General features: G+C 36.8%; 1 protein-coding gene across 1 annotated transcript in view; it reads left to right on the plus strand.

Annotated features, from left to right (window-relative positions):
• Positions 1–18,954: 18,954 nt before the first annotated feature.
• Positions 18,955–21,951, plus strand: part of F10 (coagulation factor X) — a 28,518-nt gene continuing 25,521 nt past the window's right edge. Inside the window, exon 1 of the mRNA XM_051984229.1 lies at positions 18,955–19,119. Coding sequence (XP_051840189.1) covers positions 19,050–19,119 — 70 coding nt within the window. The 5' untranslated portion in view covers positions 18,955–19,049. The remainder of the gene's footprint in view (positions 19,120–21,951) is intronic.

A 21,951-nucleotide genomic window follows, 5' to 3' on the forward strand; every position in this document is an offset into this window, starting at 1 on the left:
AGATCTTTATCCCACTTAGAAATGGTGGCTAGGACTCTAGTACTAGATCAGGCACTCAATATCACAGACACAAACCAGAAAACCTTGGGACCCCCTATCCATTGGGTGACTTTTGGGTTAATGGTTAACCATTAATACCAACAAACTGATAAGATTGAGACCACAAGTGTTTTATTCATGAATATGAATGGGAAAAAGTCTCTATTCATAAAATACAATTGCCCAATTATAGACTGACTCTTTTTAGTGCTTTAAAGCTGGATTAGGCAATCAATCAATATTTATTTTTTAAATGATAATTAAAATATAAACAAAGCATAAAATTAAAATATAAAAATATAAAGCACAAAATAAAAACATTAAAACAATTAGATAAAAAATATAAATAAAACATTGATTTATTGTAATATGTCATACCACATTTCTATGACCCTGATAAATTTGTGGATAAGGAACTATAGAGTGAAAGAACTTGTCAGAAAATGAAGTAACTTGAGAAGGCTTGTCACCCACCGCTGTATAGCAAGACTAATGGCTCCCTTTGTTAGACTGTCACTGAGGAACATAGGCACAGTTCTAGGCAGAGCCAAAATTAAGGTGCGGTTATCAGAGCTTTGGTTCAAGGCACCAAAATTTAGAGATGCAAAATTTTAATGCATTCTTTCAAGAGGAGTAAATGAACTCAATACTTAGCAACAATAACTAATTGAAATAAGAGGAAACAAGATTTCCCAGAAAGAAGGTACCATACTAGTTAACACCTCTTGCTGAATTGGTATTATTTTCATATCAATTAAAAGGATTCTTTTATGCTACTTACTCCAAATGACAAAAAATGGCTAAATTTCAGGCAAGGGAGCCATTTATTAGTATCTAAGAGTTAGTTACCTATGATCATACTTCTTGAAGTCATCACAAATCTTGTATATGAGACAGTGCATAGGAAGAAATGACTCTATTGTCAAGACCAACCACTGTGATCCTACTAAAATAAGATGCAAAAACACAAGACCTTTATCTGGCTGAGAATAGGTCTGCACTTGATTTCACAGCCACAAACCAGAAAAGATTGAGACCCCCATCCTCTAGTTAAATGTTCCTATTAATTGTGCGGTTCCCAGTAAACCCATAAGGTTGAGATCACAGGAGGTAAGTGTTATCTATGGGAAAGTGGGAATCTCTAGGGAGCTTCTATTTATCTTTAGGCTGTAACAGTAAACAAGGTAAAAACAAACAAAAACACAACAACAACAACAACAACAACAACAACAACAACAACATTCAGGTACCACTTTCCTAAGAGTGAAAGATAGATAGTATGATGGACAGAAATCTGAAGCTGGAGTTAAAAGATCTGAGTTCAAATCCTTCTTTAATAGCTATATGACCTCTTATTAACTATTTAACCTCTGCCTATCTCAGATTCCTTAATTATCATTCAATAAACATTTATTAAGTGCCAGACACTTAGAGATACCAAAAGAGACCAAAGATATATTCTCTTCTCATGGAGCTCACAATTTAATGAGAAATACAAGAAAACTCATATTTCTAAACAACCTTTAGATAAGACAAACAGGAAAGAAAAAAAAAACAGAAGAAAAACATTGGCATTAAAAAGGGGATCTGAAGGTTTGAATGCCAGAGGATTTGATCTTTTAATTCTGGAGCCAGTGAAGTTTATTAAGTTAGTGGGGGGAAGTGGACTTGGTAAAATTTGTGCTTTAAGAAAATTACTTTGACTAGAAGATAGATTGGAATGGGGAGAATACATGCAGATAGAAGTGTTTATTAAATGGATATGTATGATTGAGGGGAGGAAGGTGGGAAGGAGAATAGAGGAAAAGGATAGGGAGAGAAAAAGGGAGGAGAAGGGAAAGGGAAGGGAGAGGAGGAGGGAGGAAATCCTTTTACATAAAGTAGTCTTAAAAGAAGTTAGGAAAGCTAAGTGTGAGAGATGAAGAGGAATAACTTTCCTAGGCACTTGAATAACCAATGCAAATGCACAGAGTTGGAAGATCTTATTGTGTGTGAACTAGTAGACCATTGTAAGATATAGAGAGAAATAAAATATAAGAAGACTGGAAAAATGGGAAAGGGTCATTTATGAAAGACTTTAAATACCAAACAGAGAACACCAAAATTTACATGTTTTGTACCCATTCTAATCTCTCCTAGTCAAAGTGATTTTCCCAAAGCATAGGTTTTATTAAGACACATCAACATCACCATCATCACCACCCCAACCTAAACTTAATAAGCTCCAGTGGCTCCAGAATCAAATAACAAAATCCTTTGCTTGGCATGCAAAGCCCTTCACAAGTTATAGAACCCCTCTTGTTCCAATGCCTTTCTTCTATTTTTTCCCATTTGTCTTGTCTATAGCTTGTTTATATTAGATTCTAAAAGTAATTAGAGAACCACAGGAGTTTGAGTAGGGGGATGAGTTGCTCTTTTAAGAAAAATTACTTTGGCAACTTAGAAGAGAATAGATTGGAATGAGGAAAAACTTGAGACAAGAAGGACATAGCTTCCAGGAAAAAGAAGCTGATCGTACATCCCTCATCTGACCTCATTTGGAGTATTTGGAGTATTTAGGAAAGACTAAATCAGAAAGTGTCCAGAAAAGGTCTATCAGATTTGAGAAAAGCCTCCAGTCATTGACAGATGATAATTACTTGAAGGAACTGGGCTTACTTAGCTAGTGAAAGAATAGACTTGGGCTGGGATATGGTGGGAGGATATGATTTCTGGCTTCAAGGATGTGATGGGATAGCTACATGAAGAAGGGATTAGACTTGCTGTATTTGGCTTCAGAAACAGGTGGAAGCTACAAAGAAGCTAATTTAGGCTTGAAGTCTGGCGAAGAGGGAAAAAAAACCTTCCTAAAATTTAGAACTGTCTAAAAGAGTCTGTCTCAAAGAGTAGCAGAATCCTTCTCTTTCTACATCTTCAATCAGAGGTTGAATGTCCACTTGTTAGATGCTTTAATGGGGATTTCTTCATGTATGGATTGGACTAGCTGACTAAGGTTCCTTCCAACTTTCAAATTCTGTGATTTTCTATGAATTTGAAGATTTTCTGTTTTTATCCTCTAAATTATCACAATACTTTTTTATTCAGGTCAAATAAACAGGTAAATATTAAGTACCTCCTATACCTCAGAGAGACCCCTCCCCCCCAAAAAAAAGAATACATATATATATATATATACACACATATATAAAGGCTTATATTGTCTCTTTTCATAGTAGCCCCAAATGTGAATTTAAGTGGAGAATAAATAAATTACAGTGTGTGAAATATTATTGCACCAATGGGAAAATGAACAGTTTCAGGAGAAACAAATCTGCATTAGTAACCTCTCCCAAACTTTCCTATTCCAATGAAATCATAGGTCCTTAAGCTTCCTTTCAAATTGATAGAACCATTAATGACTATTATTTGAATCTGGATAATCAACCAGTTCCAAATCTTATTTTATCATATATTATATTGTCCCCTATATCACTATCTTGTCCACAAGAATAATTTAAGGTACTTTATTAATACTTGGCTTAACATTCTCCAATTGATAAATGGTCAAAGGATATGAACAGACAATTTTCAGATGATGAAATTGAAACTATTACCACTCATATGAAAGAGTATTCCAAATCATTATTGATCAGAGAAATGCAAATTAAGACAACTCTGAGATACCACTACACACTTGTCAGATTGGCTAAGATGACAGGAAAAAATAATGACGAATGTTGGAGGGGATGCGGGAAAACTGGGACACTGATGCATTGTTGGTGGAGTTGTGAACGAATCCAACCATTCTGGAGAACAATCTGGAATTATGCCCAAAAAGTTATCAAATTGTGCATACCCTTTGATCCAGCAGTGTTTCTACTGGGCTTATATCCCAAAGAAATACTAAAGAAGGGAAAGGGACCTGTATGTGCCAAAATGTTTGTGGCAGCCCTGTTTGTAGTGGCTAGAAACTGGAAATTTAATGGATGCCCATCAATTGGAGAATGGCTGGGTAAATTGTGGTATATGAATGTTATGGAATATTATTATTCTGTAAGAAATGACCAGCAGGATGAATACAGAGAGGCGTGAAGAGACTTACATGAACTGATGCTAAGTGAAATGAGCAGAACCAGGAGATCATTATACACTTCGACAATGATATTGTATGAGGATGTATTCTGATGGAAGTGGATTTCTTTGACAAAGAGACCTAACTGAGTTTCAAATGATAAATGATGGACAGAAGCAGCTACACCTAAAGAAAGAACACTGGGAAACGAATGTGAACTATCTGCATCTTTGTTTTTCTTCCTGGGTTATTTTTACCTTCTGAATCCAATTCTCCCTGTGCAACAAGAGAACTGTTTGGTTCTGCAAACATATATTGTATCTAGGATATACTGCAATATATCTAACATATATAGGACTGCTTGCCATCTAGGGGAGGGGGTGGAGGGAGGGAGGGGAAAAATCGGAACAGAAATGAGTGCAAGGGATAATGTTGTAAAAAAAATTACCCTGGCATGGATTCTGTCAATATAAAGTTATTATTAAATAAAAAAAAATACTTGGCTTAAATCTAGATAAATAAATGATAATAATAGCTAGCATTTAAATAACACCTTAAGGATTACAAAGTTTTATAAATATTCTCATTTTATCCTCACAAGGAGCATAAATCCTCACCTGCTCTCATCAATATCAGGGTGAACTGATCCAGCTAGACTTGTTTAGGGATGTGAGAGAAGAAGTAGGTTTGGGTAAGAAAGAGAGGATGAGGAAGGAAAGAAAGTAGGGAAGTGGGGGTATACTGGCCAGATGAATTAAAAAGAGGAGAGAAACAGGAAAAAAGAGGGTAAAGCAAAAAAAAGAGATGTTATTAATATCACAACTTAACAGGAAACTGAGTCAGACAGTGGTTAAGGAACTCAGAATTACACAATTAGTAAATATCTGAAACTGGGTTTGAATTAAGATTAAGTCCTCAACTACACTGTATGACCTAGCTGCCCAGTAATTTACCTAGGTAAACTATATCTTCCACATTTTCCATACCTACTAGTTTAGTAACTCTTTGGAAGGAAAAGTGGAATAATAACATCAGTCTGGTATGGTCTGTATGGCAAAGAAAGTCATCCCTTAAGCTCAAATTTGCAATTGTATGTCTTCTATTATGGTCATCCCACCTTGACTCCTGTATCCTTTCTGTTGTTCCAATTACACTCTCTATCTAACCTCGAGTCTTGAAAAATAAGAATTATCTGACTTTTAGGGCAACTCAGTACAGAGAAACTGGAATCGATGTCTCATGATCAGACATTTAATAGCTTAACAACTTTGTGAGTTTGGTAAATTTTCTTTCACAGCTATGAAACCCAATTTTATCTGTAGCCTAGGAATTAAGGATTAAATAAAATAGTATGTAATAGTCTCTTGTAACCATAAATATTTACACAAATAAGGTATTGTGATTATAATTCTTTTTTCTATGTGAGTTCCATGTTCTGATTCTGCTCAAAGCAGTCTTATAAAGAAATATATAAATGCCATAATACCCCACTGTTCCACGAAGATGATTTCTGCATGAACTACTCTTCCTAATACCTCATTAATGCCAGATAGTGTCATATAGCAACGCACAAACCACCTGGCATATGTCATTACACCAGAGGGCTACCTCACATCCCACTAATCTTTGGGAAGTGCCCTGGGACACCAAGCCCTCTCCAGGGTCCTAGAGCATAGCACTGATCTAGAACAGAAGTATATGGAGACCCAGACAAAACAGGAATCTTCCCTCTCTTCTTTTTATGAAATACATGAGAAAAAAATTATTCCTTGGGGATCCTCTACTTCTAGATTAGATTCAGTCTTGGCCTGAATTCAGTCTTCTTTTCTTCCTTTCTTTCTTTTTCTCCTTTTCCTTTTTCTCCTTTACTTCCATCCCAGTTTAGTCCTATGGAAATTCCTTCACCTCTTTGCTCTCCCCTCTCATGTCCTTTCTCTTTCTTGTTAATTTATCCCTGGATAGAGTACCCCTCTTCTCTACTTTCTTTTCTTCCTCTCCTCTCATACCCCTAAGCAACTCTAGCTGGATCAGATCACCCAAACTTCATTGATATTAATAAGAGTAGATGGGGAATCCTGCACTTCAAGAATTGAAGGTAGATACCACTAAAATCAAGTTTAAGAAGCAAATTATTTTCTTAAATAATCTGTAGATATATGTATGTTTATGTATATATGATCAAAAGATTGATAGAGAGATATTATAAATATCAACAGTATCCACATTAAATTTGAATACTGTCCTTCAATATGTATTTTTAAATATTCAACAAAATATTTATTAGGGAACTTCTTAGTCATTCAAACTGAAGACCTTGTTCCCTATTCCTCTTTCTTCTACTCTCCCTTGCCTCCTCTCCCCCTCTCCTTTTCACTCTCCTCCCTTCCTCTCTCCCTCTCTGTTCTGTCCCACATGCAATCATCATTTTTCCCCTTCTCTTCACTAATTTAGATCAACACATTGGAATTCAATCTCCTATCATATCACTTTTTAAATTCTAATTTTATTTAATATTTTCCCCAATTATCTTCAAAACATTTTTCCATTTCTTTTTAAGATTTTTGAGTTCTAGATTCTCTGCTTTATCCCCATCCACAATTAAGAAACTACATGTGAACCTATGTAAAACATTTCCATAAAAGCCAATTTGTGAAAGAAAACATAATTTCCTACCCTAATGAAAATAAAAATCCTCAAGAAAAATTAAGTTAGAAATAAAGAGAGAGATGGAGAGAGAAATAGAGAATGCTTCTATCGGTATTCAAAGTCAATCAGTTCCTTTCCTGGGTGTGGATAAGATTTTTCATCATAAATTCAGAGTAATTGCGGATGATTGTATTACTGAGAATCTCCTTCCATATGATGTGACTCATATGATCTTGTTAAACAGCTGTAATAGCTAAGTTGTTTCCCTATTTTATAGTACCTCTCCTCTCCAAATCATTCTCCACAAAACTACCAAAATAACTGACTTAAGGAACAGTTCTCTGACCATGTTCCTTTCTTCATCAAAAATCTTCAGTGGCTCCCTGTTGCCTCTAGTACAAAACAAACTCCTTAGCCTGAAATGGAAAATCCTCTACAATTTGCCTCTAACTTACCTTTCCAGACTCATTTCACATAACTCATCCTCAAATGCTCTGCTCTAGTCAAACTATTTTCCAAAAACAAAATGCCATCTCTCAACCACATGCATTTACACAGGTTATATCCATATTTGCAGTGTCTCATCTCTTCATCTCACCTATAAACAATCTATTCTCCTTTTAAGGTTAATATTAGGTTCAATCTCTTCTCAGAAGACTTTTTCAATGCACCCCACCCCCATAAAAGTGTTTTTCTTCCTTTTCAAATTTTCCTAGAGCACTTTGTGGACCTCTCCTTGCTCCCAACTCATTCTTTTTTGTAATATACAAAACCGTATTTATGCCATTTCTTTCCCTAGTATATAAACTCCCTAAAAACAAAACTTATTCCATTTTTTCATCCTAATGTGGGTATGCATATGCCTTGCCCATGCAGATGTGTCCATATGGATCTATTCTGTGTAGTTCCACAAAGAAACATGAAGAGACATCTCTAAAGTTTCCTCCATCCACCTTTCTCTAAGGAGGATTTAGGTTTCTGTTAAGAATAGAAACAGGATATTGGCACTAGAAGCTAGCCACTCTGATCATCTTAGAGAAGTAATACAGGGCTAGAATTATATCTATTTGGCCCTCTAATTAGTATTAATGTAGAGGAGATATTTTTTAGGTTCAAGCTATACTCCTGATTGCATCTCTTAATGGACCTTAATAAGGAAGGAGTGCTCCAAGCACATATCCAGGATCTCACTACCTTTCTACAAAAAAAAAAAAAAAAAGCTAGTTCCACAAAGACCACACTTAGTCCATTGCAAAAAATCCATTTATCTAAGCCAAAAGCAAAAAAAAAAAAGGCAAAGAAGTGAGAATGTATCAAATAGCACCCAGAAGATATGGGCATTCCAAGTGGGAGCAAGATATCTCAGCTCAACCAAGTCGAGTCCCAGAATTCACTTAAGGACAAATACCTGAAGTCAAAGTAGTAGGCTCTCAGGTGTAGAAAGCTGAGCCATCATCGATAAACCAACTCTTCTATATGTTAGCTTCTTTTCAGTCTTTTTTCCCCTGGAACCAAGGGTCTCTTACCTCAAAGCTGGGAATCTCTCCTTCTCAAGCTCTCACCAATCCCCCACACAGGCATGGAGAATTGAATACTCAATCTCCACCAATATAAAAAGGGTCTTATGCAAGTAAATTTTGAACCACAGGATGCAGTTGTTATTGTTGCATTTTATAACTAGCAGGAATTTCCTAAATGTTGAATTACATTTAAACGAAAATTGCTTCTATGGACTATTAGAGACTGAGAAAAATAGCTTCTTTCAATGTTATCCACAGAACCTATTTAGAAATAAAAGAAAAATTGTGTAAAGATACCAAGATCATGAATCCTGCAATTCAAAGATGAATTCAGCACTGATCACTGTCACAACAGAGAAAGCAAAATATGAAATATCTTTTTGGATATTTGGAATTTGGAAAATTCTGTTCTCTCTCAAGCAGAATATAGTTAATTTTATCTGACTTTTTTTGCAGTTGCAGTTTTTTGTGAATTTAGCATCCACTTTCTAGCTATAGTGTATTATTAACATACCTCAGTCCTCCTAAAACTGTCAGTGTTCTCCAGCTCGAGCAGAATCTTCAAGAAACAACAGCTTGTAGTAAGATCCTTAAATTAGAAGATGCCAGAGAGTAATTTCAAGAGATAACCCCAGATATTGATATCTCTAGAATGCATGGGTCTGCCCTCCCCTGACCCTAGAGATCCCAAGTATTTTTTTTTTTTTTTTGAGACTGGCTCTCCTTTCAGAAACTTTAGGATCTCCAAAGGAAAAGAAACAAGTCAGCCTAAGATCTCTAAAAGCCCCTCTCAGAAACTGAATGAATGGAATGAACAAATATATAAGCAAATGTATGAATGAGTGAGCATTTATTAGGTACTTACTATGTGCACAGAAATAGAACTAAGGATTCAAAATGCAGGAAAGATGCTCTCATTTGATGATGTCCCAAGACTAGTTCTAAAAACTGAGGGCAGAGAGTATAAGCTCACCTCTGCGGTTACATGGCAGAGTGAATAGAGTACTTCATGGAATCGGAAATAGTTGTCTTGGTAACTTCAAATCTAGTTTCAGATACTTATTAGCCAGTTAACCTGGACAAGTCATTCAATCCTATTTACCTTTTCCTCATATGTAAAATGCATTGGAAAAGGAAATGCAAACCACTCCAGTAACTTTGGCAAGAAAACCCTAAAAGGGGTCATGAAGAGTAAGACACTATTGAAAAACGTCTAAACAACAAAACAGGCATATTTAAGGCATCACAAAGAATCCCAGAGTAGGAAGAGATTTAAGAGGCTATCTGCCCAACCCATACCTATGCAAGCATTCTCTTTAAAAGATTACCATAAATAGTTGTCCAATCTTTAAATGAAATTTTAAATTAATTATATGATATTTAAAATAATTTTTAAAATACATAAATTCATTTAAATTGACTTTTAATTTAACCCCACTCTGATGACGGGGAGCCAAACCAGGAATTCAAAATAAAGGCGAACCCAAGATATTGAAGTTGATTATAGTGTACACTCTAGATTCAACTAGGTGTTTTGTCCCTGCCCATCACTCTGACTTGCAGATATTCTGGAAATTTTTAATGTGGCTTTTACTGAAATGAGAAACAGCTGAATTATCTAATCTCCAACCCAGACGAACATTTCACAAGTCAGGTCCCTCATTCATCCCGGAAAGTGATTCATCATGACTCATAAATATGATAAATTCAGAGTGTTCATACTCTTCACCTCCTAACCAGAATGATTTTATTTCAACCATTGCCATCCTTAGTTATAGCCACCACAGGGAAAATTTTCATACCTTTCCATTGTCTTTTTGCGGGGGGAGAGGGAGGCATCTTTGTTTCCTGAAACATTATTACTTAGACATATATGATTGTACTTTTAAAAAATTTTAGTTTTGTACTTGTGCCTTGCTTTCCTAAATTGGTAGTAAGTTAAAGTAGAACTCCAAAATAAGCTTTTTTTAAAACATTTTTTCACATCACAGTTTTTGATTTCCTATCTGTGTGAGCATGGACAAATCATTTTAACTTTTTTGACCTTAGTTGCTACATATGTAAAATGGGGCTTATAAAGACACTTGTACAAACTACTTACCAGGATTGCTATGAGGATTAAAGAAGAAAGTATATATGAAGTTTTATATCATTATACCAATTTTTCCTAGTACCAAAAAAAAATTTTAGTTTTGGTTGTGGCATTTTTTTAAGATTATACATGTACATTCTTTTTTTTTACATATTTCCATATGAGTCATATTGGGAGAGAAAAATCAGAACAAAAGAGGAAAAAAACTATGAAAAAAAGAAGAAAAAAATGGTATTCCCTCTCTGAACACAGATGGCATTTTCCTATTAAAGTTTATTGGAACTGCTGAGAATAGCCAAGTCTATCAGAGTTGATCAGCACACAGTGTTATTGTTGCTGTGTACAATGTTTTCCTAGTTCTGCTTGCATCACTCAACATCAGTAATGAATGTATTTTTTTATCTAAGAGTGAAGTTTGTTACTGAAACAAAGACATTTCCATTTGGACAGATAAATCCAGCCTTTAACAAAGGAGAAATAGACAACCACCTATATAATGTAATTTCAAAGGTCAACAAAACCCAAGACAACATTCTCGGCAGCTCTTTCACCTCAACCAAGCTAATTAGTTGGAATTTAGAACTCCATTGCTTTTCTGAATTCTTTTATTCCTGTTACAATGAAAACAAATTCCCTTCTGAGAGCTTCTATTTCAGTCATTTACACTTCTGTGTGAATGAGTTTGGGATCCTTTTCTGACATGTTTTGATGCAGGCAAAGGCCCCAAGAACTATGGGGGAAAAACAGTGATAACATCACCTTAAATTCCTATAGTGCTCTTATTATCTTATTTAATGATCCGGAAAACCCAAGGAGGACAAGTATTATCCCCATTTTAAAGGTGAGGAAATAGTCTCAAAGAAAAAAACAATTGAATGGGAGCCAATTAGCCTAGGTTTGAATGTAAACTCTGCCATGACTAGTCATGAGACTTTGGGTATTTGATATCATCTCTTCTAGGACTCAGTTTCCTCTTCTATAAAATAAAAGATTCAAAAAAAATTACTAGAAAGTACAATAAAGATTATCTAGATTTAATCCAATAAAGAAAATTATTAAATCTGTTTGCAAGGCACTTTGCTAGATTCTAGAGACACAAACAAATGAAAAATAATCCTTGCCTTCAAGAAACTTACATTCTATTGGGAGGAGTATAAATAAATCTATATTATGTATAATTTAAATATATGATATAAATATTTGCCATAATATGAGGGGGGAAAGAGATAAGGGAATCAAGAAAAGGTTTCTGAAGGAGCCTTAAAGGCATTCCAGGGATTGGGCACTGGCTGTGCAAGAAGATGAAGCTAATAAAACTGTGCATACCCTTTGATCCAACAGTGTCTCTACGAGGTCTGTATCCCAAAGAGATCATAAAAAAGGGAAAAGAATCGACATGTGCAAAAATGTTTGTGGCAGCTTTTTGTAGTGACAAGGAACTGGAAACTGAGTGGATAACCATTAGTTGGAGAATGGCTGAATAAGTTATGGTATATGAATGTTATGGAATATTGTTGTTCTATAAGAAATGATTAGCAGGATGATTTCACAAAAGCCTGGAGAGACTTACATGAACTGATTGATGCTAAGCAAAGTGAAGTGAGTAGAACCAACAGAACATTGTACATAGCAACAAGATTACATGATGATAACTGTAATAGAATTGGCTCTTTTCAACAGTGAGGTGATTCAGACCAATTCCAGTGAACTTGTGATGGAGAGAGCCATCTGCATCCAGAGAGAGGCCCATGGAGAGTATATGCAGATCCACAAAACAAAGATGAAAATACTATGTTTTGATCTACATGCTTGCTTGTTTTTTCTTTTTCACTTTTTCTCTTTGATTTGATTTTTCTTGTGCAGCATGATAAATGTGGAAATATGTTTAGAAGAATTGGATGTATTTAACCTATATTGGATTACTTACTGTCTAGGGAATGGGCGGAGAAAGAGGGAGGGTTTTTGCAAGGTTTTGCAAGGGTGAATGTTGAAAACTACATTTTGAAAAATAAAAGAACTATTATTATTTTTAAAAAAAGATGAAGCCAAATTTAGGAAACACAAACAGGTTGCATTGGCTGGAAGATAGGAAGCTTAATTCTATGTCCTGTATTCATACTTTTGTTTAAGTTGAATATATACATACAAACATAGATATATGTGTGTATATGTCTACACACACAAACACACACACACACACACACACACACACACACACACACATACACACATACACACACACACAGCCTTTGCCTGGAATGCAATTCCATTTTATCCCCACTTCTTAAAATGCCTTGTTTCCTTGAAAATCATGCTCAACAACACTTTCTCCATGAAGCCTTTCCTGATTCTTTCTCCCTTTTCCCTAACCCACCCCCACACAAAATGTGCTTTGTATTAATTTTGTAATAACTTATTTAACTATATGTTATTTACTTCCATAGAATATTAAGCTCCTTGAAAGCTGGGACTATTAACCAGTAATTTAAAATTTGGTACAAGTATATTTAATTTTTGTTGTTCAGTCATTTAAATCATGTCTGACTTTGTTTGGGCATTTTTCCGCTAAGGTAATTGGGATTAAGTGACTTGCCCAGGGTCACTCAGTTAGGAAGTGTTAAGTGTCTGAAACCAGATTTGAACTCAGGCCCCCCTGACTTCAGGGCAAGTGCTCTAACCCCTCTGCCACTTAGCTGCTCTATGTCTGCCTATTTCAGGTTTTCTTGGCAAAGATACTTGAGAAGTTTGCGTTTCCTTCCCAATTCATTTTACCGATGAGAAAATTGAGGCAAATAGTTAGTGCTTTGCCCAGGTTCACACAGCTAATAAGTGTCTGAGGCCAGACTTGGCACTTTATCCACTGTACCACCCATATATCCCAATATTTAATAAATACGTTTAATAAATGTTTATTTAATTCTTGTTTGTGTGATTGATGAAAATAAATAATATACAATAAACCTAGATAGGACATCAAGAGTCAGAATATGGAAGATTTTACATTTCAACCATAAATTCAGAAAGGTCAAGGGCCTTGGTCAAAGTCACATAGCCAGTGTCAATTGTAGATTTAGTATATAAAACAAATGAGAACAAAAATAACTTTAGTTTTCTTAAGAACTCACCCTGAGTTTCACAAGAACGGAAGAAGCAAAGATGCTATGTGGAACATTTGATAACTCATCATTTATCATTGCTTTTCTTTCTTTGGCTGCTTTCTATTTTTGCCAACCCCTGGCTTGGAATTCAGCTTTCCTCAAACACTGTGGATAAGTCCCAAATCTAAAATAAATCAGTTTTGACTTACAAAAAATCAGCTGTGAAAAAGAACAAATTTTATAAAAAATTGAAAACATGACTCACAGAACTTCAGATTGTCAACAAAGACAGCCCTGATTTTAACCCTAATTAGGGAAAAGTTTCCAAACTGTTTCCATTTAAAAAGATGATTCTCTCCTAGAGAGTTTATATTCTAGAATGCCTAGAAATCCAGTCAGTTGAGAGAGGGTAATCTAGAATAGAGCTCAACCTTCGTCCCTCATACTCTCCCAGGCTCCCTTATGCCCTCCCCCAATTCTCATGAAGTTCAGACCCAGGGAGTATTAACTGGAGAGGAAGCAGCACAGATCAGACCCTCCCTCTCCCCAATCTCTGCAGCCCCAATTGCCTTGTTCTCTCTGAAGTCCACCTCCTCTCCTCCAGCTCTTATAGATAGAATTGGATGTGAGAGAGCCATGAGGCATGAGAACAACAGTTTCTGGGCTGAGTTGAGGAGGAAGTGCATCCCAACTGAACCAGAATTAGCCCATACCCCCAAACATATTAGGGGGATCAGGAAAGCCACAATTTCCCTGCCCGAACTGCAGCTCTGATGATAATGCTATCTGCTTTTCTGTACACATTTCCCAGAAGAACTAAAAATGACATCTGTAAATTGAGGGGGTTGGGACTCATGTCCAGAAATGCCTTGAAAGAGGTGATTCCTAAGTCCCCGAGCATAAACTTGGGCTTCTGCATGTTTTACATGTGCCCTGCCCCGATGGGTGTTATGTATATATGTATATCTAAATATGCATATATATACATATATCACCCATATATATTAAAATTATTTTTCAAATTTTATTTTGTGGAACACTCACATAGGGCAAGCACTCATACGGTGGTTCAGAAAAGTGATACAAAGACACTCTCAAGGTCTCTCTGGGAAACTGGACAGGAGCACCCAGCACGGTGTGCCCTTATCAAAGAAGGTGCTGTGCTCTATAAACAACTGAATTACTGAAGAACCTGAAGGAACACAAGATGCGCAAAGTCAGAGAATCCACTCCAAATATTTGTAGGGACTAGTTATATCTGACTATGGCAGAGTATTACAAACTCATACTGGTCTGATCAGCCACAGTTGGATGTACTGTAAGGTGACTCTAACATAATGATGTCATTTTTGTCCTCTTCAAGGATAACAACCAACCAACCAATTGTGTGTGTGTATGTGTGTGTGTGTGTGTGTGTGTGTGTGTATGAACATAGATCAAACATACCTATCTTCATTCTGCACTATAATGCTCAAAGTAGAAAGAAAGGTGAGGACATACCTGAAGTACTAAGGAAGTAGATTTCCCATCGTCAGATAGCTTTTATAACATAAGGAAGAAAATGAGGAAATGAAGTCTCAAAGAAAAAACTAATTGAATGGGAGCCAGTTAGCCTGGGTTTGAATGTAAATCCTACCAAGACTATTGTTCTTGGGCATGCAACATCACTTCTATGGGCCTCAGTTTTCTCACCCATAATTTAAAAATAAAATAAAATAGAAGATTCAAAAAATCATATTAGAAGGTATATTAGAGATCAATTAGACTTAATTTAATAGGTAATTATTAAATCCCTACTATGTAGATGCTAGAGATACAAAGATAAATGAAAATAGTCCTTGCCCTCAGAGGAGTTACATTCCCCTGGAAAGAGCTATTTATATAGATAAATATATATTATATATAATTTAAATATACAATATAAATACACATCATAATTTGAAGGAAAAAAGAGATAAGAGAATCAAGAAAAGCTTTCTGTAGGAGTTATCATATGGTCCAAGCCTTAAAGGCATTCCAGGGATTGGCAACTGCTTATGCAAGAAGAACATCTACTTTATGCCAGACACTATGCTAATCTTGAAAGTGAAAAAAAAAATGGTGAAACCACATTCTGGTCTCAAGGAGCTCACTGTCTGACGAGGGAGCCAAGGAAGAGGATGAATTATTTAAAATTACAATTCATATTTACATTTACACAATCATTTACATTTACTTTTATATAACCCTTTTAGATTTCTGAAGCATTTTCCTCAAAAGCAGACCTCTGAAGGAAAGTAGTATCATATAAGTTTTATTATCTTGAGTGATATTTTTGTACTGGGGGAGAAAGAGAGACAGAGACAGAGACAGAGAAACAGACAGAGACAGAGAGAGGCACAGACAGAGATGGAGAGAGAGACAGAAAGAGAGAATAAGAGATAGAGAGAGAGACAGAGAGAGGCAGAAACAGAAAAAGAGAGAGAGACAGAGAGAATGAGAGAGAAAGAGACAGAGACAGAGAAGGAGAGACAGAGTGAGAGAGAGAGAGAGAGAGAGAGAGAAACAGACAGAGACAGAGAAGGAGAGACAGAGAGAGAGAGAGAGAGAAGGAGAGAGAGAGAGAGAGAGAGACAGAGACAGACAGAGATAGAGAAACAGAGACAGAGAGAGACAGAGACAGAGAAGGAGAGAGAGACAGAGAGAGAGAGAGAAACAGAGAAACAGACAGAGACAGAGAAGGAGAGAGAGAGAGTGAGAGAGAGAGACAGAGACAGAGACGGAGACAGAGAAACAGAGACAGAGAAGGAGAGAGAGACAGAGAGAGAGAGAGACAGAGACAGAGAAACAGAGACAGAGAAGGAGAGAGAGACAGAGACAGAGAAACAGAGACAGAGAGAGACAGAGACAGAGAAGGAGAGAGAGAGAGAAAAACAGAGAGAGAGAGAGAAACAGAGAGACAGAGACAGAGGAGAGAGAAACAGAGAGACAGAGACAGAGAAACAGAGAGAGATAGAGACAGAGAAGGAGAGAGAGAGAGAAAGAGAGAGAGAGAGAGAGAGAGAGAGAGAGAAGGGGAGAGAGAAAGGAGGGAAGGAAAGAGAGAAAAAGAATAGCTAAGTCATTTGCAATTGATCATCTTACAATACCACTATTACAGTATACAACATTCTCCTGGTTCAACTTATTTCACTTTGCATCAGTTCGTGTAAGTCTTTCCAGGATAAAACAATTTAATTAGGTAATTAGGCTTTTGGCATATCACCTTTGTACCATGCTATCCAAACACAACATTGGTGAAAGCTTGCCAGGGAAGGGAAGGAAGTTTAGCAACTGGGCCAATTTCCTTTCCAGTAGTCATCACTCCCTTCTGCCCCCACTGCAACTAAAACCAGTAAACATTGCCAATATTCCTCAAATACCTCCAGATTTTTTAAGCACTCAAAGAAAGGAAACACACAAAAAAAGGCAGAAATCCCAAGTGACCCTACTTGTGGCCCCTGGCACTACATGTTACCACATGTTTGATATCATATAACCTTAGAAAAGGACCCTGTCTTCCTACACCCTCTACTAGAGTCATATCTTGCTATCCATGGGACTGAAGGGCAAGACAGCCAGGAGCTATCTCTTCGTTTAGAAGAGAGAGCATTTATAGTGTATTTTAAGGTTTACAAAGTGGTTTATAAATAGAATCTCATTTTATCCTCAGACAATCTTAGGATTCGGGTACTACAATTATCCCCATTTTACAAATAAGGACACTAATAAGATAGCACAGTAGATACAATGCTAGGCCAGACGTTTAGAAGCATATTCAAATTCAAAGCCAGCCTCAGATACTTATTAAATGTGAGACCCTGAGCAAGCCACTTAACTGGCTCAGTTTCTTCCCCTACAAAATGGGGATCATTATAAGCACCTACTTCACAGGTTTGTTGTAAAGATCAAATGAGACAATATTCGTAAAACACTTAGCATAACGCCTACCACATGATAGATACTTAATAAATGTTTATTCTCCCTCCATAAATGTCTGGACCAGGATCACACAGCTAGAAAGTGTCCAAGGTCAGATTTTCCTGACATCAAATCCAGTGCTGTATCCATGATGATATTTAGCTGTCTCTTCTTTTAACAGATTCACCACCCTACCTCCCCAGCTACTGTCACAGGGATAGGGGAATGAATGACTTAGGGATTCTCACATCATATCAAGTCTTTTCACCAACGAGCCACAATATGACCAGAAGCAGTCTCCCCAGGCTTCCTTGGAGGCAGCTAGGAATATCTGTGAAAGCTCCAAGGAGTGTCCTTTTGTCCAATTGCCCAAAATTACATTTACATATATAAATACCTCTATCCTCTCAAGAACAGGATCATATTTTACTTTTACTTTTATTTTGTAAGTCTTCTAAGTCTCAGTAATATATATTGCAGATGATAAAGTCTCCTTCCCACTTCAAAATTAACTTTTGTATTTACTATGTATATAGAGATATTTACTATATATTTACTCTCTCTCTATATATATACATACATATATACAAAATAAATATGAAGTGATGCTTGAATTGGAGGTATATATATATATATATATATATATATATATATACCCACACATATATGTCTACAAACTTTATATATATACATATATGTCTTTTGCATATCATGTACATGTACATACAGGTGCATATACATGCAATGTATAGTTTCTTCATTAAGTTCCCATTAGCAATGAAATCCTGGATCCTTTCCAATAAATATACATAACACATATCTGTGTGTATGTATATAATGTCTTTTTGGCTCCTCAAAAAGCCGCCCAGCCAACAGGATGTTTAATCATTTTGTGGTCCTGTTTGACTGTGACTCCATTTGGAGTTTTCTTGGCAAAGATACTGGAAGGGTTTGCCATTTCCTTCTCCAGCTCATTTTGCCCTTGAGGAAAACTGAGTTAAACAGAGTTAAATGACTTCAAACCAGCCCGTTCAGGGCTGAATCTGAACTGAGGAAGATGAGCCTTCCAGACTCCAGGTCCAGCACTTGCCCAGCAGATGCCCCAAGCCAAAGGAAAAGCTATGGCGTTTATGTATGTGGACGCATCCATGCGCAGGTACCTGTATGGTACGGATGCTTAGCCAGGTTGTTCCTCCAATAGAATTAAGCTCCTTGAAGGCAGGACGTGATTCATAGTTCATAGCCTCGATGTCTAGCCATTAATAGATTTCAGAGACATTGAATAAATGTTAGTTGAGTTTTCTATGGCTCTCAAAGGGCTTTTCCCTTGCCATCAGGGTCCAGGCAGGGCTAGGATAGCAGAGTCATAGATTTATAGCTGGAAGAACCTCAGACCACCTCGTCCAAGCTCTCTCGGCTCCATCTGAGAGATGAGGAAACCAGCAAGGGCCGGCGTCTTCCTCCACCCTTTTCATCTGGCCCTGCCTGCCTGACCTCACCAGGAAGCCCCATCCACCAATCAGACGCCCCCTCGGACTTGTGATGATAAATAGAAGGACAACAGAGCGAGCCAGGGAAGCCCAGTGTGAGCTGAACCTTGCCCCAGCCAGGCAGCCCGCAGCACAGGAGGCAGAGCAGCGCTGTTCTTTGCTCGGCCAAAGACCATGGCAAGCCGGGTGTACCTCCTCCTCCTTGGCACCTCTCTGGCAGGCCTCCTGCACCTCGGGGAACCCGGTAGGATCCTGCCCTTTGACCTTTCTGATTTTGCTCCCAGGTGACTTCATCTTGAGATGAGGATGGACCTCTCCCCAGAGGAGGCGGATGGGGCAGCGGGTGTCCTCTGGGCAGCTTGGGAGCCTTGTACTCTATGTTTCAGCCCCTTTTCTGATCCGAGGCAGTTCAGCTGCTTCTCTAGGGGAATAACAGTGGGAATAGTGCTGGGTCCGGAACCTGAATCCCGGCTCCGCTACTGACTTGGGTCACGTGAATTCTTTCTGGACCTCAGTTTACTCGTATATAAAAAATATGGGATTTGAAGCAGAGGGTCTTTAAGTTTCCTTTCAGTTCTGAATTTATTACTCTATTATCCTCTTTCTGAATGTCATCTGAGAATAATAACCCTGCTTTGACTACCAGGAATTGAGAAAAAGTCTTTCCTGTCTCTGCCAAGATTTTGATGAGAAACAGAAGTGGGGGGGATGGAGAATGACAGATGGAGGGTAACCACGAGAGAAGTGGCAAACAACAGGAAGAAGGCTGACTCAATCAGGGTCCAGATTAGACAAGGCAGGATGGTAAGGTAGGACGGTGACTGTCAGGAATGTCAACTCTGATCCTACCTGACAAGTCAAGTAGCCTCTCTGTGCCTTGGTTTCCTCATCTGTGAAATGAAGGGATTGATCTCTACGTTTTCTTTCTGTTTAAATCTTTGATGCTAAAATAAGAGGAATTGTTCTGAGTTCAATAGGGAGCTCACTTCCTAGGAAAGAGATTAGCAGAAGAGAAGAATTCGTGGAAGGAGAAAATCCAGACAAAGGCAAGAAACTAGGGTGAAAGGGACACTATATATCTGAGCTGGGTGAAAGGGACACTATATATCTGAGCTGAAAACATAAGGGAGCTTGTTATTGTTTCCAGCAAAATGAATGAAAAGATAAAAGATGAGCAGAGAACTTGTTAAGGATACAGTTTTCACAGAGAGCTCTATCCTAAGCAGGCACAAATTTGAAAGCTAAAAATCTTCATGGAGAGTTTATTCTCAAGGAAACATTATTTGCTACAAAGAATAAATGAATTAAAGATAACATAAAAAAAAAAAAGATAAACAGAATAAATAGAACTGATTGGCAAAATGTCCCATGCAAAAGGGAACCAAAAAAGGATGAGAATCTAATAATAGTAACAACAATGACGCAACAGAGTTGGCAAAGTGGGCATTAATTCGTGTGTTAGATAGGATGTGATAAAAATAGTATCTGGGATGCCAGCAACCTACATAATAGGTTGTAAAGAACTCCTTAAAGAAGAAAAAAATGAAATAAAAATGGAAAGAATTCTTTACATTTCACAAAATACTTATAAACCAATCATCTTACAACAACCTTGTGAAGTGGATGGGGCAGCTAACATTTCACAAATAAGGAAACTGAGACTCAAGAGAGTTTAAGTGACTTATCCTGAGTCATACAACCAATAAACGGTGAATATGGGACTTAAACGCCATGCTTCTAGTTACAACTGTTCTTTCTACTATACAATTCAACCATGCCCTGTTGGTAAATACCGGGGGATAAAAGCAATGTAGTTAAGGCCTATGCCAATACACTTTCAATTAGCAAATAATTCATATTCCTTCCTACACACAACCCCAGGTATATCTTCCTGAAACATCATTTTCTTCATGTTTTTTACTCTGCCCAAGAAGCTACTTGGGCTCCCTACTATCTCTTAGATAAATTCCAAATTCATTATCTTAGCATTCAAGTAGATCTATAATATAACTTCACTTTACCTTATTCAACCTTATCTTCCATTTTATTTCATAACATATGCTTTCTATTCTAACCAAATTGGTCTCATTGTATCCAAAATGTAACATTTTCATTCACATTTTCTTGTGAATTTCAGACAAGAATCTTGCCACTTGGATTGTCCTCCCTTTTCAACCAAATCAAATTCTATCCCCACTTTTAGGACAACTGATTTAAAATTGGAATAGGCTTCAGAATGTCATTAGTCCAGTTCTCTCTTCTTACAGATAAGGAAACTGAGACCCATAAAGTTTAAATAATTTGTCTAATACCACACAAGTGATTCTAATTCAATATTAAACTCTAATCTTCATAACCTTGGATAAAGATAACTTTAGGTAATAAAGTCATGTTACAAGAGTTCAGCTCCCACAGCAGACACTAACTAACTAGACAAATTTCAGTTTCTTCATTTGTTAAAATAAGCATTGTACTTTGGTAAATAAATGCTCTACAAATTTGAGCTATTATCACCATGCATAGCCCTTACTGTCCATAATGTATTTTAGTGCTTAACTATATTCAAATACACATTTTATTATATGTTATTTAGCATAGCTATCTAACAATTTCAAGAATATCAGTCTGGTTTTCCCAATAAAATGGTAAGCTTCCTGAGAGCAGGCAATGTATCAAATATATGTAATCCTGAACAAAGTCAGTATAGCACTGAGCACATAATAGGTGCTCAGGAAACAAGCTTTTAAAAAAAAATTCATTTTGTTTTATAAATTATGTTGGAAGAAAAAAAGCAGGACAAAAAGGGAAAAAACAGAAAAATAAGTGAACATAGCATGTGTTGCTTTACTTTCGATCTCCATAGTTCTTTTTCTGGAAGCAAATGGTATTTTCTGTCCAAAGACTAGTGGGATTGCTTTAGATCACTGAACCACTGAGAAGATGCAAGTCTTTCATAGTTGATCATCACACATTCTTGCTGTTATTGTGTATAATGTATTCCTGGTTCTGTTTATTTTACTCAATGTCAGTTTATGTAAATCTTTCCAGGCCTTTCTAAAATCAGTTTGTTTATCAT

This window comes from Antechinus flavipes, chromosome 3, assembly GCF_016432865.1.
Source record: "Antechinus flavipes isolate AdamAnt ecotype Samford, QLD, Australia chromosome 3, AdamAnt_v2, whole genome shotgun sequence".
Taxonomy (NCBI): Eukaryota; Metazoa; Chordata; class Mammalia; order Dasyuromorphia; family Dasyuridae; genus Antechinus; species Antechinus flavipes.